Consider the following 27227-nt stretch of genomic DNA (forward strand, 5'->3'; position numbering starts at 1 on the left):
ACTCTTCTTTGCTCCATAGTCTAGGGCTCAGCCTACACTCTTTTCACCATGCAGTGTAAATACCATCCGTGGTAAATATCTGATTATCGTATTGGTGAACGGACCTCATCTAGATGTAATTAGGTACATCACATGTTGGAGTCGGTAAACTTGTAATGGTTTTCAGCAGAGATGAACATAAGCGTGCTAGGGACAAATGCAGCAAAGCTGTATTCATACTGTATCTCAGTAAAGGTGTTTGTGTCTCGAATCTGTGCCATAAGCAGAGAGTGAATGCATTTAAAAGTATACTAAATATTATAAATAAAAGCAGGGACAGCTTTCTTCCCAGGGATCTGGACTGGCGTTTGAGCTGTTGCAGTGGTAATGTGTGAAAAACCCTAGAGTGGAGTAGACTTTGAAAAATAGTGCTAGCTTTGGCATTTGCTCCAAATGCTATTGGAAGAGGATCATTCAGAAAGGATGCTGTTAAGTGAAACTGGACCCTAATTCAGATCATATTAAATGGAACATTTTTTACAAATTCTCAGCTAAAGAGGTTTCCAAAAAATGATTATTAAAACACAATATTTTGCCACTGTTAACAGCCTAACCATTATAGCAGTGGCCTGAAAGTGAGGGAATAAAAATTTACTATTGGTAACAAAACTGTCTAGAATATGTTCTTCACAGTTCAAAAGGAGAAATGCAAATACTGTGTATTTATAGTCAGCCCTCAGAAACTGGGAAAATGAACAGTGAATGAGCTGTTTTCTTTCTGCTTTTTATGACTGGAAATATTTTCCCCCATTAAACACTTGGAGGCCAGTGTTCCATCTTTCTATTGAGTATTTTCTCCAGCAGCAACTATTGACTGCAGCAGGATATTATTTAAGTAAGAACAACATGACTTGATTCATGGCTTTTATGTTTGACAGTGTTCCTTGAATGCTCAGAAGTACACATATTTCCACAGTGTTCAAACGTATTTTGTGTGTATGTATAAAGTTAATGCATTTTTAAACTGAGGGGGATTCTCAGTAGGATTTTGAAAAGGAAAGTGCTACAATTTTGCTTCTCTTGATGGGGAGGTTAAAATTCCCAGTGGGAGCAGTCTTAGGCCAACGCCGAGCATTTCTGAAGATCTCACCCAGTACTGGAAATACCCTTAAGCTGATATCTTTGTCTCTCCTTATTTTTGTCAAGTGTTAAATGCCACAGAGTTATTGGCCTCAGCTTGAGTAAGGAAAGCTTTTCTATGACAGCAAGGGCTGGCTAGTTAGCTAAACATAGCTGACTAAACCATAGCTCCATGGCTATGGAGAAGATGACTGCACTCCCTTTCCATTTCTGCTCTTATTGAGACTCTCTGGTGTATTAGCTCAGTGGCGTTTTCCAGAAACGTGAAAGGGGGAGACAAAGGATGGACAGGTCGTCTGAAAACTGAGAAAAGTTTGATGGAATTCACCTCTGTTCCTCCACAGTCTGGCACATCTTAGATACATCACTTAGCTTCCATGTTCTTCAGTTCCCTCTCTGTAAAGTAGGCATAATATATCTTATATTGCAAAGGCTGTGGCTGTGGGGTAAATCTACTCAGAATGGTGAAGGGTTCAAATTCTTATGTAATGGAGGGCAGGTACATACCTTGGACAGACTGGAAGTGATACTTCTCCAAAGCAATCTGAGCATTACATATTGGCAGCTGCAAGCTGATCAAATAGACTTACTCCGTTTAGAAATATGATGCAGAACAGTAGACGAAAGGAAAAAAATGTAGAAGGAACTCAAAGACACAGTATTCTCAAGTTATCTCACAAAAGCCAATGAAAGGCCCATGTTTCTTGAAGCTGAGACATCTCTGGCAAACATGATTACATGCTGTAACGTGAGAGCCGTTGGGAGGCCTTTGCAACGAGCTTGTAGCCGAGTGTCACGTGAGGCACTGTAGGCTTGTGAGGTGGTTAGTCCCACTTGCTTCATTACATTCTCTCTGAGAAATTCCAGGGGACTTGGAAATAAACAAGTGCACAGTTCTGTTGCTGTGTCTGGCAGGATTGGGCTGGGATGGTGTGTTTCAAATAAGAAATTATTTCATGTGTACTCACGGATTAGTCTATGTGGCTTTATACATTCTCCTTTCACAGATGGCAGCAGTGCCAGTAGGAATTATTACTATTGTTTTAAAACTCTGGTAATCACTTGCTTTCATGCCTTTGGAAGTATAAACAGCCTGTTTCAGGGGTTTACTTGCCACAGTTGTATTACTCATACTCTGTTTCTTGCTTTGTTTGCTGGTAGAATACATACACCAATGCAGACAAGCTTTTGGAGGCTGCAGAGCAGTTGGCTCAGACTGGGGAATGTGACCCTGAAGAGATCTATAAAGCAGCCCGGCATCTGGAAGTACGGATTCAGGACTTTGTCCGGAGGGTGGAACAGAGGAAACTTCTCTTGGACATGTCAGTCTCCTTCCATACCCACACCAAAGAGGTAAGATGTGCATGAAGGAATTTTTCTGTGTATTGCAGAGTGCTGCAAGAGGCTGACTCTGAAAACTCAGATGACATAGAAAAGGCATCTTCATCGCGCAGGGCTGATATGCAGTTTGTTTGATGCATATGACTAACTGCTGTAAAGAGGAAACAAAATGTGAATGAAACATACAAGTGATATAGTACACTAAAATATAGGGACAGCATATCTAACATGTCAAGTGGTACTTAATTCACAACTAGAATGTATTGTTATAAAGCAAGAATTCTCTTGTAAGAACATGAGTTGATATTAACATATTAGGTATAAACATGCTAGCGGTGTGACATGTATCCTCAGAGGGATTCCATTTGAATGTAATGTTAATTAATGTAACCATTATTATTAAGTGTTACTGGAAATCTTACATTGTTTAATGAGGCAACCTTCACATTTCAAAATTAGGATTAAAGAACAAATAGCCACATACTGATACAGTGAATCAGTGAGGACCTGTTTAGAGTAATTGAAAAATATCCAGAGATAAGGCTGTCTCGACAGAGACACAGTGGACAGGACATCAAATGGGAGGCCACTGGGGATGTAATTAAAGCATACTTCACATTTTTCTGCAGACCAAAGGCCATTCAGTGATGAGTGACTTTTAAAGATAGGGTTTCTGCTGAGAGAGATGGAATTAGTCAGAATGGTTGTTTTCATGCTCTGCAGCATCTGTTTGCAAAAGCACACTTGATCAGAAAGATGCTCTTAGAAGCAGAAAGCTTTGCCTGTGTTTGTTGATTTACATGTTACAAACAAGTTGAGTATAGCAGGCTTCAGTGTGTTGGGGAGTGTCCTTAAATAGAAGGTGTATGTACATGTTCATATATATGTGGAAGACAGTTGGAGTTACAGTGTGTCCGTTATAGCTGTTGATATATGAAGGTTTTTGCTTTCACATCCTGTCTCTGTAATATACTAAAATCTAGTTACTTTAAGGTTGTGAATAGTACTATTGTTTCCAGAGTAGCTCAAATGCTTGCAGCTATGCTTGTTTGCCACAGGGGAAACTTAATTCGTTATTTCCTCAGTCAAAATTATTTCAGAACAATTTCCTACTATGATTAACCTCGTTTCACCTATTCAGGTGGTGACTAGTAACACAAAGATAGGCATGGCTCCAGGAAGTTATCAGTATAATATGTTTTCTATCATCTAAGTTTCTTCTGATGATTACTGGTACTGTGTAGCCTAATTTGGGTTTGGGAACTAGAGCTTCCCTGTGTGAAGGGTTTTGGATTGCAGTGCACTGTACTCACTTCTACCCTTCTTCAACAAGAAGGGAATTTGCCTGCTCCACTCACCTGGTTTTAACGAGCTCTGTTTTGGTGTATAGAAATGCAGATGTATAAAACTGCACTTTTTTTTTTTTTTTTTAACTATTGAAAAACCAGTCTTTTGTGACAGCATCAATGCTGTTTACTAGATAGTAAACCCTAAACCTCTGCCTCATTGACATTTACCCATGGGACATACTGGTGCTGTGATGCCTTTTTTGAAAGCTCAATAAGTACTTGCTGTCAGTTTTAGGGAGATCCAGAGTGGAGAGGCTCCAGGTGCCTCTCTCTCTCAAGGGACAGATGAGGGAGCTGTAGCATAACACTGGGACATCAGCAAAGTCAGGGTGGACGCAGGAATCCACATTCATCAAAATGAATGACAGCCTTTGGGTTGGGTACAAAGAGGCTGCCAAAGTTATTGCAGTCTCAAGCAGTGCCCCAAAGTTGGAGGATGCACGGTAGCGCTGCAAGAGAGAGGAAGTTTTCACTTCCTCACGCCTGTGTTAATCCACTCCTCTGGGGGCCAAACACTCTGGTTTTCTGCAGGTTCACTGAACTTTATTGTGTGTCACTACCTGCCTCCTTCAGTGACACGTGTCTGCACTGGTGGGAGTCACACAGCCCAATACCTCATTCTTTTGCCAAAAATAATAAGGGAGGAAATCACTGCGGTTTTAGGATTTGTCTGCCAGCTGTGGGGATCCCCACAGACACAGTGAAGTAACCAAAGACTGTCAGGCGGGACCTGGTGCAAAGGGCAAAGCCTTACAACAAGAGAGCCTTAGCACATGTTTCGATCTGTATTTGCCTTTTTATGCTATAAATAGATGGACTCAAGTAGAAATGACTCATTGCTTGGCCTTGCTTGGCCCTTCACGTATATTGTAAAATGGCGAGTTAACCAATGTAATTGTCAATATAAATATAAAACAGACCGCTGGATTCCTCAAAAATGAAGAAATACAAATGTCCTTCCTTCGCCACCATGCCTATGATAGTATTATGTCCTTTCTCTGTTTCATAACAACTGGTCTCCGTCGGTTCCTCCATGGGCTCTGACTAGGGAATGTGCTTAGCCCTGGTGAGACCTCCCAGCCTACAGAGCTGGGCTGGACCAAATGCAAGTTCTTTCTCTAGCCACTCACCCACTTGTCCAGGTCAGATCTGCACCATCCTTGCTCATTTGATGAAACTGCTTAAAAAGAAATTCACTGTATTTGCTGGGATTTCAGTCCCAAACAACAAAGATAACATTAGATTCCAATTTTAAAGTCAGTTTAAATTAGATTCCAATTTTAAAATCACACCGAATTCCCTTTGAGTCATTAACGGTTTTAGTTGAGTTGAAGAGTCCGGAGTCAGATTTAAATTCTAGCAGATGTCAAGGCAAAAAATCCTTTTGCTGCAGCAGTAAAATACAGGGAGAGCTGAGATCCATTGCTGCTGTTTTACCGGGAGGCATTCCAGTTACAGCGCTGACACATGCCTCCCTGATTAACCTTGCCCCTTCTACCCGCCATGCTGTGCCTGATGGTGGACTGTACTATGCCCATCCAAACCCATCAGCTGAGAGTGTTTTGGCATGAGGAGAAAGTAGTTTGGCTGGCATGTTAACATGTTTAACACCTGACATATTTTGCATTATTCTAGAAGGCATTATTAGTTACTTAATAATAACCATCATTATTCATTTCACTCTTTGTAGTTCTTAAAACCACTTCTTAAACTATTAACAACTGTTTCTCTTATGTCCTTGGAAAGGAATAAACAGTTCCCTTCATGTTTTCTTGGCAATAATGCAGGAAACTATGGCCTAGATGTGTTTTTTCATCTAAGTTTTCCAAATTCTCATTATTTCTTGATATATTAATCTACTGAGACAGAACTGGTGAAAGGGAGAATTAAGTGGAAAGAATTGGTTTTACTGACATGTTTTTAATGGAAATATTCTAAATATCTTCCTGCAATGAACATGTTGCCTCTGACAGTCTTCCTAGAACAGATGAATTGCGTTTCTGATGCGATAATTCCCAGGCGTGGATGAGTGCATTGATTGTGAACTTCTCACTGCTTCACCTGTACTCTGCCCACCTCTTCATCTCCACCTGTGACTACTCAGATTCCCAGCACCTGAGAAACTTTTCACAGCTCCCATTTTGAAAAAGCAATCTTGTCCAAAAAATGTTTACTTTTGTAATCTGTGTTGCTAGAATTTCTTCAGGACAATATATAATGTTGAGTTAGGGAGTCATTTAAATCCAGATATCCCATGAGCAATGAAAGTTGAGTGGCTTTTTTATACTACAGTAGACTTGAATCACTGCTCATTTCATGTGAAAACATTATAAGAGGATTCCTTCTGCTAAACACTGACTTATACAGTTGAAGGAATATCAAAAAGACTGTCAATTAAGCATAACAATAATTTTGGGGTTTTTTGGTTTTTTTTTAAGTGGCCTTACTTAAGTATACATGCAATAGGCTGAAATGATGACTTTCTGGTATGGTAAAACATTTTAGAGGCATAAATATAGAGCAGTCCCCTAAGTGATTGTTAATATCGTAACTCGTGAGTAATGTAGTTGTCCTATTGCTATGCCTGTAAAAGAGATGTGTGTCCCACTGTCCTACAGTATTCATTATGCTTTCTTAGTTTATAGTCAATATTTTCATACCCTTTTAGGCCAAGGCATTCCTGATGGTGTGAGCAGAAACCTAGTACCTTGGGAATCAAATCCAATTGTCTGTATGGCAGGGTAAAGTTATAAATTATTATCAGTGGGGTAAATGCATTCAACAGACTTGTACCCAAATAATTTCTCTCAGGGTTAAGTGTGGTTGAATTCAGGTTCTTTCTTCAGATCTGAATCAATTATTGGCAGGATTGTCAGATCTTGCAGTTTTATCACAAATCTCATGATAGTTGTTTTTTTTCTGTGAGCTCTCAGCTGCTAGGATCAAATGATGATACAGGATTCTTGTCTGTCATTTCATTTTGTTTAAAAGAGAATAGTTTTTGAGTGTCCTGGAGAAGAGGTTGCAGATGTGATAAAATTACACCCTGAAGACTCAAAAACCTCAAGGCAAAGAAAAACAAAAATATCTTGTAATTCATTGCCTGAATCTTAATATTTTACATTGGTCTCACAGTTTCATACTTACGGTTCTAAAGTGTACTTTACAATTCCAAGCATAAAAGTGTAGATACAAAAGACACTGTCACCATTTCTGTATCATTAAAAACTTTTAGAATCCTCTTATTAGCCATAATTAAATGATGACTTAGCATCTTGTAAATGTCTTTACTTGCCATAAAAATTTTCTTCTCTGTTTAGCAATCATAGTTTTGTTTTGCCTGGCTTAAAGTGGCAGGAAGTACTGCTACCAGCAGTTTCTGATACAGCTTCAGTGCTGGGGATTTAAACAACAGTATAGAAAGGCCAGGGAATTACTTTTGTCAAGTAAGTGTTGAGATGAGGCTACACATAGATAGCTGTGTGTGATATCTACATGCAAATAAATTCTTGGCTTCATCCACAGGATTTTAAGTTTTTAGGATTAATGTAGGTGTTTAAGACCAAGTATATGTACCTCAGTGTATTCTCTATGTAACCGAAGTAAAGGTTTGTTGTGTTACCTGTTTTGTCGGCTGGTAATGAAGTTGCTAATTTAAGAACAAGAAGGATCTTCACTGAATTTAGATCCATTTACAGTACATGGTTCTTACCTGAACTACAAAGCAATTCTGCAATTGCTTCATATTTCTTTGGGGCATGAAAAGCATGTTTTACCACCTCTAGGTTTCTTATACCACCTTTGTGTTGCCATGAGTCCTGCAAGACAGCAGCAAAAAGCAGGAGAGGCAGTAGTGTGGTTTCAGGCCATGTACCCTGTGCTTTGTTGGCCCTTAGCAGGTCAGAAGAGCAATAGGATGAAGTGCTTGGTGCTTGCAGTTCCATGTGGAGCCTGCCAGGTCTACCTGGCCCACAGAACGGGGGGATGAGTGTGCTCAGGAAATACTTAATTTTGAGAAAAATGAGCTGCCAAACTCTTAACAGGTTCTTACTGAACATGTGCAAACTGGAACTTGGCAGAGGTCTTCTGAGTGACCAAATTCGGGCAAATTTTCACAGGGATGACATAATGTGTATTCTTGACATCAAGGCTAAACTCTGCAAAATTTCAAACTCTTGCTTAAAAGCGTGGAGAGTCTGGAGCATCTCATGTGAGCAGAAATAAGACTCCTTTCCTAACACAGGCAAAGTCAGTCCTTTTTCCCCTTCCTCTCATTCTGGACCTTTTACCTCAAAATTCATCAAGTTCAGCCTTAGGCAGATACCTGGTATGGAAAGTTTCACTCTGAACAGCTTGTCTGATAAGGCCATGAGAAACTGAGAGCAAAGTCCTGGGCCATTAAGTGTCAGGCAGCTTCCTATATAGACCTAAATTATTTGTGTTCAGCAGGTCACCTTGGTCACCCCGTAGATATCCGTGGGGTTACTCAAGTGAATAATGGGAGTGGGTTTACCCTGTCAGTTAGGAACAGTAACAGTGTTATATTACAGGCCCAGCTAACTTAATTTTACTTGATAGCCAAGGCCTGTGAAATTAAATTCTCTCTGCTTCGTTTGAATATCGTGATTAGGAGATCATTGCAGTGTAGGTCACTAATTTTGACAGGGCTTGGCCCTCACGTTGTGTCAGAGTTGCTGGGAAGCAAGGAGCAGAAAGCTCATGGGGCTACGGTCTGCTGCTGTTGACTTTTGTCAAAACAGTTGACAGAATGAATCAAAGTTAATCATGAGGCAAACATGACAGTGGTTCTGGGATATATTGTATGATCCTGTCATTCACTGTAAATTGACCCAGGATTCAAAGTTAATGTTATGGAACTTAATAGTTTGTTGTTTGACTTGAACTGTTAATATTGACATTTCAGAGCAATTGCTCACTAGATAATAGAGACTTGTGATGAAGGGGATAATCAGTTTAGCAATTCCACTTGCTGGCAACTTCTAGAAGTCCTGAAAAGGTCTTGGTCTCTGAAGATGTCTACCACAAAGTATTTGTCTTACATACTTGTACACTGCTCCTGTCCTGGACAGTCCTTTTGTTCCTTTTCTCATATTATGGCCAGATTCAAAAAGCAATGAAAGCATAAAACACTAAAATGACCCAAACGGGCACTCTGCACATAAAATATTCACTGACTGGCTATTTCACATCCCAGCGCATTTCAGGGTTAGAATGAAGCACCACGTGTCTTGTTCAAAAGCTAGAAATTTTGTTCCTTCAATGGGATAAAACAAACAGCTGAAATACATGCAAAGCAGCACACAAAATCGGACTTTGAAAATATCTGCCCCTCCTCTCACTGCAGGGCTGTGAAACATCAAACCTTAAATTTATGCCTCTTACAAGTATGAGTGTTGTTTTTGCTGGGAGCTGTATCAGTGTAGTTTGATGGGGGGAGTATTATAAGCAAAGAAATCGCAACAAAAGGGGGTTAAAAAAGCAAATGCTTTTATAAGGGATTAAGTAAATGCTGATTTTTTAAATAAATAAGTGCTCAGTTTGTAAACATTCTGATATTCCCATCAGAGGTGGGTTTGTAGGCAGAGAGCAGAGGATGTGGCAGAAGTGAACTACCAGAGCTGCACGTACAGTTAACGTGTGTGCAGTCCTTTGCCTGGATGGCAGATGCCTTGGACAAGACAGATACGTTGCCATCTTACTGTTATCATTCTGATAATTGGGGCTGTGGAGAGGGCTCTGCTGGTCTAACAAGCATTATTTTTGTGTGAGCTATGTAAAAGTTCACTCTGGGTTATCAGCAATCAATTACCATGAAGCAGCAAAATAAGAGCAAATCCCTGTCCAACTCCAGAGCATAGACTATGGCTTTGACCAAAATTCAAACATTCACCAGTCATTCACGTTGATGGTTTCTCTGCAGAGTGAAATCGGTCTGCAGAGTAAAATCTGTCTGTAAAGCTACCAGAGATCTGGGACTGAGGAACCGGGACAGCTGGGGTGGTGCGGGGTGCCCCTCTTTCCTGTCCATTTGTTGTCTAGAAGCAAGGCTTTTTCATGAAGGATTAAGAAGCTTGGGCATGGAGAGAGCTGCGGTATCCTGGCAGCACATCCTGCTCTTGAGCAGGGGAGTTTGAAGCACGACCAGACTGCTAGTGAATAAAATTCTGCCATCTGTGATGGCAAAAAATTGTGAGACAGGATCAAGGTAATAAGAATTAAATATTTGTAAATGCTGCCATATAGACCAAAGCTCAGGAAGTCGAGCCTGCAGCAGAGCAAGGGCGGGTGCGTGGAAGAGAAGTACTTCACATCATTCTGCCATGTGCTAGCCAAAGGATTCCTACAGACTGCATTTAAGTTCACGCTTTGCTATCCACATTTTTCAGGTCATTCACCAGCATTTTGACTGACTGCTTGATTTCACTCAAATATTGTCATTGGCTTTTGAGGGCCCTTGCATGTTTTTTGTGTGTTATGGGGATGCGTCTCCAGTCTGTATACCTTGCACTCCAGATAACAGTGGTTCATGCTGCAGCTAGAAGGGTGTTTTATGAACACCTTTAAATAGGATGTGCCAACACTCATAAAGTACCCTCTTGTTAGTCATATTACAGCCCATTTTCCCAATTTTCTGAAGCTGAGGAAGATGAGCTTCTCCCAGTTCCAGTGTGTGGGCTTGCAGCTCTTACTGCTGTGTACAAAGGCAAGAGAGTGGGCAGCGAGTGCCAGTCATAATTTGCGTACTGAGTAAATCTTTATCAAATCCATACAGTGACACTCCTGTAATTCACTCATCACTCAAAAGACAAATTCTGTTGCGCCTTAAGTACACGTGTGCAACAGAGTCTACGCAGCTAGTTTAAAATGGTTAGTATCAGTGCAGTGGTTCCAGTTGATGGATCCAATAAGACTGGTTAGAGAAAGTCCCCACAGTTTGTTTAAACCTTAGGAAGTTTCAGAATGATTCGGAATTGTCACAAGTCATTTATTTCTGAGATTCCTAGGGTATAGTGCACAAAGTTGCACAAAAGGCTCAAAGCAGCAGATCAGGGTAAGACTGCAAGTGATATGGCCAGTCACTGGAAAAAGCACAGAGGGAGGAGGTAGTGTAACTCCAAGTTGAGAAGTAATGAAACATTTAGAACCAGTGAACAATTTAGAGGAAAATGTAATGGTGCCTGCATTTCTTTAAGTAAATTGCTGAATTTGTAGTGTATGATTTACAGCTATGGAAAGCTCCTCCTGCACCAAATGTACTGTATTACACTGGTGTAAATCTTTTGATGTAGGAAGAACTTCTCCAAGCCTATTATCAGTATGATCAAGTGCAGAACTTGATTTGCTTAGTACAATTACTGTAGTTAATTACATCCAGATTCATAATTACAAATAACTTGAATTAAAATTATATGAGAAGAGAAACATGGTTTTGCAATTCATGATAGGAGAAGAAGCACAGAACATGTACATCTGATTCTTTAGTTATAAGCCAACTTTCTCTCCTAGAGCGAATAGTCCCTAAATTACATTTACATGACCTTGGGCTGGGGATCTACACAGTCCCTGATGTAAGCATAGCTACCCAAATCACGTTTCCCTTGAGAGGAGATTATTTTGTGCTATATCAATCTGGTCCATGCAGGACCTGGAAAAAGCATCAGATGTCTAGGCATTGCAAATCCTTTTGCCATAGGCAAGGTTACTAATTAAAAAGCGTCAGCATACAGAAGCACCAGATGCAGCCCAACCAAGGATGAATGTCAAGAAATTGGCGAGGAAAAGGGAAAAAGCAAGAAAGAGGTTAGGAAGAGATCAGATGTTTTTTTCACAGAATGTTCCCTTTCTTTCCACTCATCGTTTCTTCCCAAGCAGTTTGGTGTTATCTGACAACATTACTTCTTGCAGCAGGGTGTCTCATCAGCTGTATCTTTCCGTGGAAGTCTCATATTGTGGCATTTCATATGTAGTCATATCGTCATATCCCATCTTGTCACATTTTATTAGGTATGCTGTCATTGTGTGACACTTCGCTGGTGGCATGCGGTCACATTACAGCTCATCATTACATACATTCTTTTCTATGTTTCTGTTGACATTTCCATGAGACCTTGAATGTGACTTTGGAAAATGTTGAAATACGCTTCCAATTTATAACAACCGTCAGTTCTTTCAACTGAAACGGCACTGGATGCATTATAAGTGTGAATAAACATCAGCTGATGAAGGTTAATTGTACCAAAAAGTTTCATTATCTCTACCATGTTGGTGCAGGGAAATCAAGGTAGAAAAGGCAATTTCCTAAAGGCTGCGCAGTGAAGCCAGATTCACAACAGCCTGTGAACAGGTGTTTAAACATAAGCACAGGCTGAAGTCCTGCCATAAATTAACCTGAACATGGGGTCTATGTGACTTCCTGATGCATATTATGAAAAAGCTAGATATTATTGCTCAGAATAGGTTTGTTTAAGCCTGGCATAGTAGCAGAGGAAAATAGGGTTGATGGACATCTCCCTCTGGAGCAATTCTGTTTGTGTTTGGGTTTTTTTTTCTCAACCTGCCCTTGGTTCTCTGCACACTTATGTTACAGCTCATGGAGCAGAAGCAGTGCAAATCAGGTGGGAAAAGAGGGTCCTGGTATTTCACTGAATTCTTCTGCATTCTGCTCTAGCCTTCATTGCTGTGATGGATGTTCATTTTACCGAGTTGGCATGAGCGTCCTTTTGGGGCCTGCTCTGCAACACATGACACTTCTCTGACGTAGTAAAGGGCTAGAACATATACCCTGGAAAGTTGCTTGTCTCCATTAGCATCCTTCTTTTGAACAACTAACAAAAATGTTGTACAATGGTAATTCTCATGGATTGAACTGACTGGTTCTTTGGTTTTCACTGGTCTCATTACTCAGTGTTGTTAAACTGGTTTGCGGGGGGATTAAAACTCATCTCTGGCATTTGCAAATAGCAGCGTATAACCACTGGGTGTTTAATAGTTATTCCAAACACGTAGGCAAGATTTTCTTAGCAATCTCTTTAGGTTTTAGATTTTGTTTAAAGTGGTCCCTTGCTCTAAGTCAGAAGCATTAATTTCTAGGTAACAGGCACAGATGTCCTTCAAACCTCCAGTAAGTGGTCTCATTAAGTACTTGAGTAAAATGGAGAGTATTGCATCAGATGAAATAGCTGGGAATAAAGAGCAGTATTGTCTCTTGGATGGAGGGAAACTGCCTGTGTTTTATATCCAAGAAAGACTCGGAAGTTGTTACAATGCATGAGAGGTGCCAGATGCTCCCCCAAAAGAGGGGGAGGGGGGTGTCATTCTTCTTTTCCACTGGTCTAGTAATCAGAAGAGAATTGTTTTTCTTGTTTAAAGCCATGGTTACCTTGATAAATAAAACCTCAATTCTAGTGCCTCTATGGACATTAAACATGGACATTTTAGGGCTAGGTATTTGCCTTAGACTTCTGTGTAGCTGACAACTATAACATTTTTAGATGTAGTTTGCATGAGTCAGATTTGTGGATGGATCTCTCTGATGGACCTAATTCAGGTTTTACCACTAATGTGTTAGTATTTCCATATCCAATTAATCATACAAAAGCACAGATCAATTTGAAGGAAGCACAAAAATTATTTTTGTGTTATTTCTTCATTGTTTTCTAGGATTCTGTATCCTTGGTTTAGTACATGTTAAGTAATACAGTGCAGAGATTATCTCCTTTTCTGGACATGTGCATCACTGGCAAGCTTAGTAAAGGTCACCACAGCTGCATGTGGAAATATTGTGTTAGTATTTGAAATGTCTGCATACATCTACATATGTCCTCTGTACGGGATCAAGTGATACATTAGTAGTTTGGAGTATGTATGTGAATGGGACAGGTGCTCACAAATTTTGCCCATGCTAAGAATAAAATAAGAAAGTCAATTTCTGGAAATATGAGATAAAAGTTGTCCTGTGTAATATGTCAAATTTCAATGAAAAATCGAAATGGTTCACTCAGTCTAAGCTAGCTAGCTCTTTAGAGTAGGTCAACAGCATGAATTAGGAAATGCATAAGGTGTCTGGTGATTTAGGGTTTTAATAGTCAGGATTTTTTAAAATCAGTTGAATAGTTGCATTGGAATTAAACATCAAGCCCTAATAGGGACTGATTTTCCTGAGCTGTGACAAACAGGATGCGATTTCTGTTTTATGATTAACAGCTCTTCTCGCTCTGGTGTTGCAGTGACATGGAGTTCACCTTTTCATTACTGTGGCATTCACAAGTGGGACTTGGTAGTAATTTATTTCAGGTGGTTAGTTGTAGCACATAACCTAGGAGGTTTTTGAATCAGGTTCCTATTGTAAATTGTTCCTGAAAGATCTTCCTAATCTTATTAATATTGACTGATTCTTTGTATTAGGATTTCCCAGGGATTGGTGGTGTCTAAAGGATTAAAGGCCTCTGAGTCAAGGATGACCTAGATTCTGATAGATTTTATTATGCAAATCCTTACAATCAGAGGTCATTAATGGAAACATCTGAAGCCAATATGAGTTAATATATTTGAGTGCTCTCTGAAATTAATGAGTGTTTCGGTTCCAGGTGAGTACAGTACAGTTTAGGTTTAAGTATTTCAAAACTGCTTTGGTTTAGAAGCATACTCAAAAAGTGACTTAGGGTGTTAAATGTCCAAATCCTTTTGGCTGCTGCTGAAAGTTGGGTTCTGAAGACACTTTTCAAAACAGGGTTTTCCTCTGAAGTTGCAGTGGGGGATGGGAAACTTTCTCCTCTGCCCTTTCTAACATGATAATTTCAAGAAAACAGCAGATTCCCAACAATGAAGCAAGTTCCCGATTTCACTTTCATTTTTGTAAAGAAAATTCCCTGAGCCTTTTTTCTTAAGTGGAAAAATTAAATATGACGAAGAACAGCAAGAAATTAAAAAACTCTACTGGCTTTCCCAACTCAAAACAGAAGGGTGATTACTATGCATGGCCATTTTTCTCTTCTGTATTTACAAAGTGCTCTATTACTTGAAGGTCTGGTAAGCAGAGAAAGTAATATTTGCGAACAGCCTGGTCCTTGCCTGTTATAGTCCAGCTGTCCCTACTGTTTGGGTGGGTGCAGGGATCAGATCAAAACCAGGAAGATTATGAATGTAATTGGTATATAAAGACATGAATGCATTTTCCTTTATGGTGGCTTCCCAAAGTTCAGCACCTGGATCTCAGGCCACAAATGAAAAAGCTGTCTGTTTGGCTCTTTAAATATGTTTTCATTCTTTCATTTATTTCACAAGCCTGATTACTTAATTATATTTGTTTATTTTATTAATAGTTGCCTTTTTATATCATGCCTTTCTCCTGAGAATGTGAAAATATGTAAATAACCTGAGCAAAGATATTTCATTTTAGGCCAGTAGTAGGGTAGGCCATTATGATTATGCTATTTATGAATACACAGAGGCGTTTACCCAAAATATTCAAAGCTGACTCTGAAAATCTAACTGACAAGCCTTCAAATTAAACATATGTTTTAAAAACTTGGTTTTGTAAGTCTGTCAAGCAAGGAGTCAGTAGCAGAGGTGGTGGGGACAGAGCACAGGGAGCTGGGCTCTCGCTTTTCTGATATCGTGAGCAGTGCTGGGACAGGTTCTGACTTCGATTATTTTGGTTTAGATCAGGGTGATATCCTTGAAGTCAGTAGCTTGCGTATAGTGTGAAATTCGATGACTGGCCTTAGGTTTGGACCCTAATTGTGAGAAGCCTTGCCAGCTGGCGCTTAAGACGTCCCTCTCCTCTTGTTTTACATGGACATGCAGAATTCACAATCTCTGAAGAAATCCTGTAGGATGGGGATCCAGTGCGTCTCGTTTTGAACAGGGACATTTTTACCAGCTCTTTTGCCACCCCCACACAACGTCTGTCGTCTGCTTCGTGTGTACCTCTAGTTCTCTTTGAGACAAACTGCTTTGCGTCTCCCTGGAACGGCAGGCAGAAGTCCAGCCCCGCTGCCACCGGCACCGCGTCCTTTTGACATTTCCCAGTGCACTGGTGCAACGTGTTGTTTCCTGCTCCTGTACTTCTCTGCTACCTTGCAGAATATACTAGCAGAATGTGGGTTAATGGGGCAGGCATGGCACAGAAAATAAGTCTCTCTGGTGGAGTCATTAGGATTTGCTGGCAGACTGCCAGCACAGTTGGTGCAATTTTACACTCACTTTTCAGAGGAAGCTTAAAGGGGAAACCTCCGTTCGTTTTAGGACTTTACAGCCAACGAGAGGCTGCTGGGGCTTGCCTGCCGCTGTCCAGATCTCTGATGAACAGCTGGCTGGAAATACTCATCTAAGCACTTACTCAAATGATTTGTTGTTGTTGCTGTTGTTTTGAAATTGGTAGTCAAGACTATTTAAAATTAATGGGTCTGCATGGGATTGATTGTTGATATTACTGTCTCCTATATTTGGATTTTCCCAGAGTTAAAAAGCAGAGTCTGAGGTGCATTTTGAGGAGGGGGGCAAGTGGCAGAAACCCACAAAAAACCCAAACCAAAAACAAATAACCCAAACCCTCCACAAAACCTTCTGCCTGGGAAGGCATAGCTGAGCAGGCACAGCTGGACTTTAGCCAGTACCATACATGCATACCAAAGATTTTAGGTCTGTTCTGCAACAGGCTTCAGCTGCATGTTAAATTAATAGCAGCTGATAGCACACAGCTCCTGAAAGGGTTAGGTTATCACAGCTGTAGAGCATTGTAATTTGTTACTTGTGTAAAGAGTTAATCAGAATAATATAATTAGTTATTGTCATATAATAAACTGAAATGCAAATTAATTTTTGAAAAATTGCCTGATATTATATTTATTTTACTTTGTTGCTTAAAATGTAATTGCATCAACCAGAATCAATAACCAATGTATCTTTTTGTTTTTAATAACTTTAGGTCAGTTTTCATGTGAAACATGGAGCCCTAGTTAATGCTTACTGATCTGGAATTAGAGAGCAAAAGGGTTAAATCTCAGTTCCCTCTCTGATTTATATTTCCCTCCCCTCTTTCCCAGCTGTGGACATGGATGGAAGATCTGCAGAAGGAGCTCTTAGAGGATGTCTGTGCTGACTCTGTGGATGCGGTTCAGGAGCTTATCAAGCAATTTCAGCAGCAACAAACAGCCACCTTGGATGCTACCCTCAATGTTATTAAAGAAGGGGAAGATCTAATCCAACAGCTCAGGTAAGCATCCACCTGGAGGACAGGTGTCAAGAAATCTGATGTATGCTGTGCTTTAGTTGTGCGTAAATAGGGAACTGTAAGTTAGGATTAATTGAGAGAGTTTATTAATTCTTTGCTTATTTATGATTCTTCAAATTCTTTGAGTATTTTATTGAAATTGCAAGGAGTGATTTGTGTGGACTGATTAGAGTAGTCTGTGGATCAGCATAGGTTCCTGTTTGACAGAGAGATTATTTATAGGCACAGTGAAGTGAATTGAAACAAATGTGTTTCAGGTGAGTATTTTTAGTTGGTATTTATAGAATATTGTTAAATGGTTGTGAGCTGAGGCCTCATGATTTACATGGTTACTCCTGATGTAGAAGTGTATTCCTCTTAATAAAATATACACGTGTCTAATAGTCTTCGCTCTTTCATTTTACATGCAGCACCCTTCTATTTATCTTTGTCCATGTGGGGTTTATTCATACTGTCAAAGAGGGTCTTATACTGCCCGTTCTACTTGCATTATGAATTAAAACAGCTCATTTTATCTGATTTAAAATACATTAAGTGACTGGCTCCAAGAAGTTGTTTTTTTTTTTTTCCTTTCTCAGTCTGTAAGTGTAGTAGAACAAATGTTTGCAGAGTAAGCTTACACAAAACTTGTAGTTGTGAGATCTCTCTCATTTGCTCTTTACAGTGGTTTTCTGTGGCTTTAACTTTGTTGACAGCAGTGGAGTTTTCCTGCCTTTTTGTGATGTTACTGAGCTCAAAACCAAGTCCAATACATCACTTATTCTTTAGGTCTTTGTATTGTTACAGGTTGCTCTTATCTGTAGATAAGAGCATGTACATAGTGTGTACCTTCTGTATACATATATAATATGCAAACCTGCCAGGTCTTATGTGTTTCACCAGAGACTGTCGCAGAGAGTTATGTCATCCTCCTCACCCTGAGCTTTCCTAAACCGATGCCTTTAGTTCTCACATGAGAAGTGCAGAAAACCATGAGCCACAATAGGAAAAGCCTAAGGTGCTCTAGAGCAGAGTAGATAATGAAGGGCCCTGGTGGAGCTCTGCCCTTAGAAGCCTGTAGTCTTCTACTACAGCCACATGATGAGCTTTCCTCTATACTTTTTCCTGTCACCCTGGATGCAGAGTCTTCTCCACTGGATCAGAAAAAAAAATGAGAGGTTTGAAAGGGCTTCTCTAGGTTTTAATTATCATTCAGCCCAAGACAGCCACACAGGAGAGCCTGTGGAAATTCTTAGTCTTGCTGTATGTGGCTTGCCTGCATTACAGGGGGAGAGCAAGGGACCCAAGCTGTGGTATTGCTTGCTGAGATCAGAGTTGGAAAGGAAGGATCAGGAGTAGACATAGCTAGGCTCCATCCATCCATTCATCTTTGCTGATGAGATAAGTAGGAAGGAAACATGCTGTGTTTAGTAAGTGAGCTGCCAGAAGAAGGGGGTTTTAGATAAGAATGTGTGTATGGCCAGCCATAACAGGTCAGTCAAAGGTCGGCATTGTAATTTCCCTTTATGCAAAGAAACTTTTTGCAAAGTTTAGGGCATTTCTATGAGATCACAAAAATGGCAGCGAAATTCTGGACTAAAGATTTTTTTTTTTCTGTTCATCCCACCTATTGCCATAACATCATTTCAGCATGAACACCCATGGAGAAGAGTCTGAAAGGGACCCTGTATAAGCGCATCAGGTGGAGTGCGGGGTGGTTTGTGGGACTGCAGAAAGTGTCTGTATTGAAGGAGTCCTGGTGCTGGCTGTGGGATTGCCCTAAAGGCTTTTTGCCTGCACCTGAGTCAGTAGGAAAGCAGCATGTGGAGCTGGAGAGTGGCCGGGGCAATATTTGGAGATGAAAAATCAGTGGAGCGGCAGTATGAATAGCAGTTATTGGAGAACGGCTGGTGTAGTGGCTGCAAGGGCATGCAGGGGAAGAGATGAACTGTGAGACAGCATGTGGGACTTCAGCTTTTTTTTTAATGTAAACTTAGTCAATTCTTAGTTTCAGTCTTTGAAAAGTAAGGGTGGCCTCAGGTTTGAGACTTTTGTGGCAGCTGTATTTAACAAAGAAATGTTGGTTTTGAGGTCTGGCTTGTATTCTGGGCAGTGAGCAAGGTGGAACAGGGTGAACATATTTGTGCAAAGTGATCCCTTGCTTCTGATAAAGTTAAGACCAAACACAGAGAGAACAGTTGTCTGAAGGGCAGAAGCCCTGAACACACGCAAAGATTTGCAGACCTGAACTGTCAAGACGGTCTCCGATTCAAGTGTTGGTTTTGAGCACTCTGACTAACTGCAAAGCCTGTAATGCGATCCTGGACTCTTTCAAAAAATGAAGCAGAACTCTCTTAAGAAAAACATGAAACCACTTCTGTGTGTGCCCACTCTAACAGCTTTTGTGGCTGCTGGCAAAAGTAAAGAAGGCGCAGATAAAGGAAAGGAGGAAAAATTAGAACTGCTGCAGTCTTTCCTTAACGCAGCATTGCATTTCACAGTGTGGATCACCTTGTACCTGCCATGAAGAATAGCTGAAGATAGCAAACACTACAACAATGAAGAGAATGCAGTACACTGCTCTTATCGAGCATGTCATAGCACAGGTTAAAACCAATAAAATTAATGGGGCTTTGAAAAATTGTACGTTTCTTGTCCTTATCTCTGAGAGAACAGATATTGGTTTAGACAAGATGATTTGTGTAATAGCGCTCTGTGTCTCCTCCAGATAGCTTAGGAAAAGCTCAGCTGCTTCAGCTAGTTAAATACAATGCCTGGGACTGCTCTTCACAGAAGGTCTTCAGGGCCTTCAGTGACTCTGCATCAGGAGACCATACCTATCAGGAATAAAACAGGCCTGGCTAGCAGCACTGTACATGTCGGTTAACAACACGGTTAGCATTGGAAACACTTTTGTCACTCTTCCTTATCAGTGTTTTACTGAGGTGATCATCGTTCTCAGCAGTCAACACACAAAGCAAATCTTTTGAACTCCATTTCTAGGAGTGCTGCAGGGGGCAATATTTCTGCACATCTGTGAAAGGCCAAACAATAACTTGCTCCAAAGAGATGTGAAAGAACAGGAGTGTTAGGGGCAAAAAAAAAAGACAGTGAAGAGTTATGTATTTTACCTTCTTTACAGTAGTTCGGCATATGAGCTTTTGATAATGGGTATGTTTCACTAGCTTTCTCCCAGTTAAAGCACTGAAAGTGGGTTCAGCAGCAGGGCGTTCATTCTGAACAAATTCAACAGCAATGCACTAAGCCCAATTTTATGTTCCCCAAAGTTTATTTTGTATTTTTGTCCAATAATTTCCCTGCATTTTATAACTAATTCGTAACTTTTCAGAGAAAAGTAAGGATCTTTTATGAATTTTTTTCCAGAATTTCTCATCACCAGACAGAGCAAGAAATCTTGTGGTGGAAGCATCCAATCTCAGAAATGTCTTTTTCTGGAAGGAGATCTTTCTCAAACCAGACCATATAGGGATTGTCAAGGCCTTATTTGAGGAGACTGTGAAAAAATACCAGATTATTACACTTAAATTTTTGTATTGCATCAGCCACTGAAATGCAAGTGTGGCTTGACTTGAAGAGTGAAATGTTTAATGAAAAAGAATTTCTAAAACCAAGTGTGTCTTTAAGTCCCGTGAGAGATTATTCAACACCAGTCTTGAATAATTCATTGAGTCATTTAGATAATATATGAATAGTAATAATCCTGCATTTGAATGAAGACATATTTCATGTCCTTTTATAGAAGACAGGTGCTGACTGAAGGAAGCAGAACTTGATTGAATGTGGCCTCAGATTAAGCTGCAGTTTCAAAGTCTCACCTTGTTGTCTTCGTTCATCCTTCCTCTGTACAGCTCTAACGTGGAGGCAGAGAGAGACCTTGTGGTCACCAAGAAGGTGAAAACATAAGACTGACAGAGTGGGGCAGAAACCATATCATGTGGGGAGAGTAATACTGGTGTAATATTCCCTTATAAGCAAGGGAAGTTGGTAGTACTTGCTTCAGAATAATGCTGGAGCATCTGAAGTTCAGTGTATCAAGCATAAAGTATTTGAGGAAAAAGAGGTGAAACATCCAAAGAGCAAACTACTATGCAGTTAATAGTATTCTGTATTTTAAATTTTATTCTTAGGCTTCAGATGTTCAGGCAAATGCTTGTTCTGTTCCTTCAAATGACACATAATGAAAACAGAATAACATGTATGTTTTGTTGCCTTAGAACCTCAAAGCGTGTTTTAAACTTACCTAAAATGACTCTGTGTGTCAGTGCCTCGTTTCAATTTAAGGCATCTGTAAAAGGTTATACTTTTTTTTTCCTCAGTTATGCTCACTGACAGTGTTCAATTAACATTTAAGTTGACTGTGTGTTGTTTTGATCTGACCCTACGTGATGATAATTTGCAAAGAGCAAAGCACAAAGCGTTTCAGTTGAGTTCTGCAGAAAACTACAAATACTCTGCTAGATGTTTATGGAGGGAAAATTCAACCCAGAAAAGGGAAATAAAAACCTAAAAATTGGCAACACGCTAGCACTCTTCCACAGTGGGGAGACTCCATGGGCACCTCTACTCAGCAGCTCAGGTTAGCTGGCCAAAAGAATGGCTTCTAGCTGCATTTGGACCCTGTGGGACAAAGCAGTGACCTGGCAGCATTACTTCACATTTCACGTCTCTTCCAATACTGTCAGCCAGTTTGCTGCCCATGTGGGAGTTTGTTGGTGCACCAGTAGACCCGTATGTGCTGTTGGATTTGTAATTGTCCCCCCCACCTTCTCCAAGGCAGAACTGGAGACTGATAGGAAATATTGATCATAAGACCTGCAACACTCACTGAAAAAAATTTACTGAATGCGTAACAGGTCGTAGGTGAGTCTATTAATATATATGAGAGCACAAATAGAAAAGAAACTGTCAGGACTGTCCTATGTCCATGCTAAGACTTCTTTCAGGTAAAGCAAACTTCCCCTTGGTCCTAGCCCACCTGTTAAAGGGCTAGCTCCCTTCTGCTGCCTGTATATGGAAGGTGTAAATGGAGCAGAATCTGACCTGTCACAGGCATGTCTCATTTCACTTACCCTAGTGAAAAGACAAGTCAGAGTCTGTCTTACAGCATTTGAAAGGTGTTTTCCTTCAGTGGAGTTTTTTGCAGTGTATTCTGCATCTATTGCTGTACTATGTAATCCAGAGGAAATGAAGGCATCCCTACCCTTTGATCTAAAATGCTGGTAATTCTGATTCAATTAGTATGTAAATAATAAAGCAAATGCACAAAATTAACTTGTAAAGGTCCAGGTGGCTAAATAGCATCTCTGAGCTTTGAGGGAGTGTAGGCTGGAGCAGGTCACTCTGTGGGATTAAAGGGGATTGCCAGCCAGTCTCCTCAAGAGAGCCATTGAGACTGATGTGTCATTCTCCTCCCCTCCCTCCCTCCCCCACCCCAAGTGTGTAAGGTCTCAGTGTCACGACACAAGAAAGGATGATCCCCTTGTTCAAACTTTGTGCTGAGCTCAGGAGCTGCAGGATTTCAGTGAGTAGAAGAGACGAGTGTTGCATACACCTTTCCTCAGCCCTTTGTGCTTGGGTTTCCTTCTTAGCAGCACGCAGAATCACAAATGTGTAGTTCTTACTCTTTTGCCTGCCTTAAAGCTCAGCTTTAACCATGCTCTCTGCCTTGCTACAGGGACTCCGCCGTTTCCAACAATAAGACTCCACACAATAGCTCCATCAGCCACATTGAATCTGTCCTTCAGCAGCTCGACGAGGCCCAGGTACAGATGGAAGAGCTCTTCCATGAGAGAAAGATTAAGCTAGACATTTTCCTTCAGCTCCGGATTTTTGAACAGTACACCATTGAGGTAAGAGCTGCCTGCATGACCTGAGAAAGGTAGAGCTGTGGGAGAGGGAGTATATGTAAACATACTCTGTTAGGATACACCTGGAGCTGTTTGATTGTGCTCAGCTGTCCAGTGAGGAAAAGAGAGAGTTACAACCAGGTTTTAAATTCAGCATGTTGAAGCTAAAAATATGCTTTAGGATATACTGCTAGAATGCACTGAAATAGATTCGTGTCTGCTTAACTGACTATGCTGAAAATCTGCCTGCTTTACAGAGAAGCTTTATAAGATGCCCCTGTTGTAACTCTTTATTGATAGTAGTCACTCAGGGATTTGAAAGTTCTGTATCAATTATTAGTGAGGTTTGCCTCCTCAGATACAAATATAGATGTATACAAACAGATACGTGCTTGGCTTTCAACTACCAAGTGAAAAACCATGTTATGCATGAAAGGAAAGGATATTTAAAAGATGGGCTTTTTAAGCATCACAGTGGATTTATTTAAAAAGGAAAGGAAAAAAAAAAGAGGGGAAAGTTAAAGTATATTTTTATGTCCTTGTGCAAAAAAAGGTCTCGTAGTTCTGTTTTGTACTTCTGTTTTGAAATCAGAAGCACTGGATGGAAAACTCACCAAAACATTAAGAATTGGACAGAGAAACTTTAAAGAGACTCCAGCCAAGCTCATTAATTACTTGCTGTAATTCTGATAGGACATGATGCAAAAAGAACAAGATGTAAATTAACTTGTGCACAAAATCCATGAAAGCCATTTGCCAGCGTTTATGTCCCTTCTGGGGTGTGTTCCTCCTACTGTGTCCCACTTGTTCAGTTCATGGAGCACCTTTAAGTGTTTTATGATGACATATTCCTGAAGGTATTGTTTGTAAATCTGTAGGTAATCTCAAGGTGGCTACTGGTAATTAACAGGAGCCTTAGAATGCTGTGTTATACTTTGTGTTTACTTTAAGACATGGCATGATGAATTATAGTGGAATAAAATGCTGGAAACAGAGGGGTGTAGGTGTCTTGATCTGTATAATTGGATGCCAGAGATAGAAATCAGTGAGGAGTATCTGAGCTTTGCTGTTGTGACTGCATAGTTAGGTACTGTACTGAGGTCTTTTCTACAGTGCTTGTTATTTATGTAAATTAGAATAGTTTCATTTTACTTACCAGTTATATACAGCCTCCTTGATATTGAGAGACAGTATTCTTCGTGAGTATGTGTGTATAAGTATAAATATATGTATTTCATGTCAGATAACATATTTTGCCTTAAAAATGCTACATTCAAAATTCAGGAGCCTGCAGTAACTGTAGTATCTCCTATATTTAAATAGAAGATATTTTGATACAATGGTGTGGCAAATGTTGAATAATTGAGACTTTAAAGATATAAATGGGGTGTGAATGCTTATACTTGCACATACCCATAAATGGCACCTATGTTTTCAAAAACGAAGCAAAAAAATGAAAAACAGTATGTGCTTATGGAACACCCAAATGTGTCTGTAGGCAGTATATGGTGAACCCATGTGAGTTATTCATTAAGATCTTAGCCTGTTTCACTGCAAATGCTAGGTCTGAACCTAGAATTATGCTGATTTAAGTAAAGATCTGAAAAAAAAATCACTGTTTGCAAATTCTTTTTCTTTGTACATAGTCTTTCAATCAAATATCTAAAAGGTCGTTACCACCATGGATTACTTACTGATGGGGCAACTGAGGCATCAGGAGATGGTGTGACTTATCCTAGTCCCCTCCATATGTGGTGCCAGAGATGGGAATACTATCTGGATCCCTCTGTTTTGTTTCTGCATGAATCCTACTTCTTTGTGTTCACAGACACATTTGGAGTGGCTGTGATACGTTAAAGATACTTAAAATTGGAAATGTGCTTCAGAGTCTTCTAAAATCAGATTCGCTAGAAAGGATTTTGAAGAAAATCACCACTTAGTTGTCACTGTAGATTTGCTACTTTTTATCGTAAGAACATCTGAATTCCCTCTGCAAGATTAATATTACAAGGAAGTCTGAGAACATGTTTCATAGGGAGTCTATGGGCAGATGATTTTATTTAGAAAGCTCCCTCTTTCTGAAAAATGTTTTATTTTAGAATAATTATGACATTCAATTTATAACTTAACACACAGTGAAAAATATATCCAGGTCAGTATCTTAAATTTTATAAGTACATTTAGTGCTTAAACAAGAAAAACAGTTTGATGGATAATAAAAAAGAAAGGCAATTTGAAATAAAATGTTAAATAACACATGTATGTTATGCATTTCAAACAACAGCTGAATTGGCTCAAATTGACACAATAATGAGCCCTGGAAAGTAGATTGCAGTCAGTTGCCTCAGCCATGTAATAAAGATTCCAAGTCAGTAGGAAACTGTTATCAGAATTAACAAAATTATCTCATGCCATTGTTGAGAAGTAAAAAGATTTCTTCATCACCATAATGAAAAAGCATGTAGTATTTCTGATGGTTGACTATTCGAAGCTTTTAAGGGAAAATGATGACGAAATTTAAAACACGACATTAAGTATTTTTTCTACTGAAGACAAGTAGCTTCACCTATGACTGGAAATGTATTTAGGTTTTAATTTTCCATAATAGTCTAGATCCTGCATAGATTAAGGATAGTGAAATAATGTGTACCAGTATGATTGCCAAATGAATTTCTCCTTTTCTAGTCTAGATAAGCCCCCTTCCATCTGTCTAAAGAGCAGTGCCATATTGAACACATCCCTAATAAAACCCCTCTACCTGCTGCAGCCGTGTTAATCTCTCTCCTTCCTGCACTCACACAAACCATCTGCAAAAAGTGGGCCCTCCGCCTCCCAAACTTGAACACCTTTGTCCTCTTTGCTGCTTCTGTCTTGTCAAGAATTGAGTTTCGCATTTTTCCCCCTCAGGTCTGTGTTCTCACCTTTGGTTCTCAGGTTCTTGTGCTCCAGGGAATCCCTTATGATGAGGACCCTTCCCTGGGAACTCTGGTGGGAGGAAGAACTTGCATCTCTCTAGTGGAAGCCAGAGGGATGCAGCTGTGGGAGCCCATCTGCTTCCAACAGCCCTAGGGAAGGCTGCGCATTAGAGCTCGGTCTCAGGGAATAGTTACATCTCGAGTCGTCTCTTTCCGTCCAGTTTTGGTACCAAACATTTTTGATTCTGTTAATTTTCCCTACTACCGTCTCTCTCCCCCCTTTCTAATTAATAATGCAAACTGAAAGTATTAGGAATTTTTCAAACTCACAAATGGCAATTGAGTGATCAGACTTTAGTTTTATTTAGAAAATGCCTGACTGTCATTTGTTCTTTGGAAACATCCCTGCTTTTACTGTTCTCCCCAGATACTGAAATCCATGCCATAGATCACGTAACCCTTTCCTTTGGCACTCCTTCCTAAATTGCACTGTACCCATCCGCTTTGTAGCCCTCTTGGGTTTTGAGCTTTTCTACAATCTTCTCTTCTCGACAGAGGTTTGGAGTCCAGACAAACTTCAGAAATAATGGTTACTGCACAAGCAGCACTTACTTCCATCTCTTTAGGCATCATTGGACCTTTTCTTGTACTTCAGTGAAATCTGCTAACTATTGTTGCATTTTGTCTTCAGGAAAAGTATTTTACATAAAGAGGAGCCACCTGCCTATTTCTTTGGCAGGGCAGACCAGCTGCATTCATTTAGGACTTCTAAGGACTTTTAAGCTGCACAGGCAGCTTTTGTGCTGTATTTGAGTCAAGGCAGGTTTGGCAGATACGAATTTGGATACGAACTCCCAGGCACATAACATGTGCTGCCTGTTCTTTCTTGCCTTAATCTCATTATATTGACTGATATTTACACTCTGGGTTCTTGGGGTAAATTATGAAATCCAAACTATGACAACACCTGGAAACAGACATAACGGAAACATGAGCGAGCCCAGCTATCCCTATGGGAGGCTGTTCTGCCTTAGGTTTTAAAACCATAAAATGACAACCCATTCTTCATTTAGGAAACGTGTCTAACTTTGATGCCTGATATGTCTTACTCCTTTACCAAGTCATTGCGCATTTCAAGACAAGATGGGATCATTAGGATTATACGGTTGGTCTTTCTATATGATACAGACTTCAGCTGCGTTCATGCAGCCAACCAAGTAACTCAGGAGATTTCATGCAATGTGAATGCGGTAGCTGATCCACTACGAGGAAATGGGGTGTAAGACTCAAGGGACGATAGCTGACAGACATTAGCGGCAGTGCTGGCACCACACTGAGCACATTATATGTATGAAGCACAGTCTTACTCCAGAGTTATATCCTCAGTAAAATCTGTCAAGTG

At 40.1% G+C, this 27227-nt stretch overlaps 1 protein-coding gene across 12 annotated transcripts in view; it reads left to right on the forward strand.

The window, feature by feature from the left end:
• Positions 1 to 27227, forward strand: part of KALRN (kalirin RhoGEF kinase) — a 532514-nt gene that overhangs the window by 308013 nt on the left and 197274 nt on the right. For all 12 annotated transcript variants that reach the window (XM_087734558.1, XM_087734567.1, XM_087734559.1 and 9 more), the window contains 3 exons: positions 2281 to 2472; positions 16877 to 17046; positions 22739 to 22913. In XM_087734558.1, the coding sequence (XP_087590684.1) occupies positions 2281 to 2472; positions 16877 to 17046; positions 22739 to 22913 (537 nt within the window). The remainder of the gene's footprint in view (positions 1 to 2280; positions 2473 to 16876; positions 17047 to 22738; positions 22914 to 27227) is intronic.

Source organism: Nipponia nippon, unplaced genomic scaffold, assembly GCF_047370975.1.
Source record: "Nipponia nippon isolate SJK-2023a ecotype South Korea unplaced genomic scaffold, ASM4737097v1 scaffold_5, whole genome shotgun sequence".
Classification (NCBI taxonomy): domain Eukaryota; kingdom Metazoa; phylum Chordata; class Aves; order Pelecaniformes; family Threskiornithidae; genus Nipponia; species Nipponia nippon.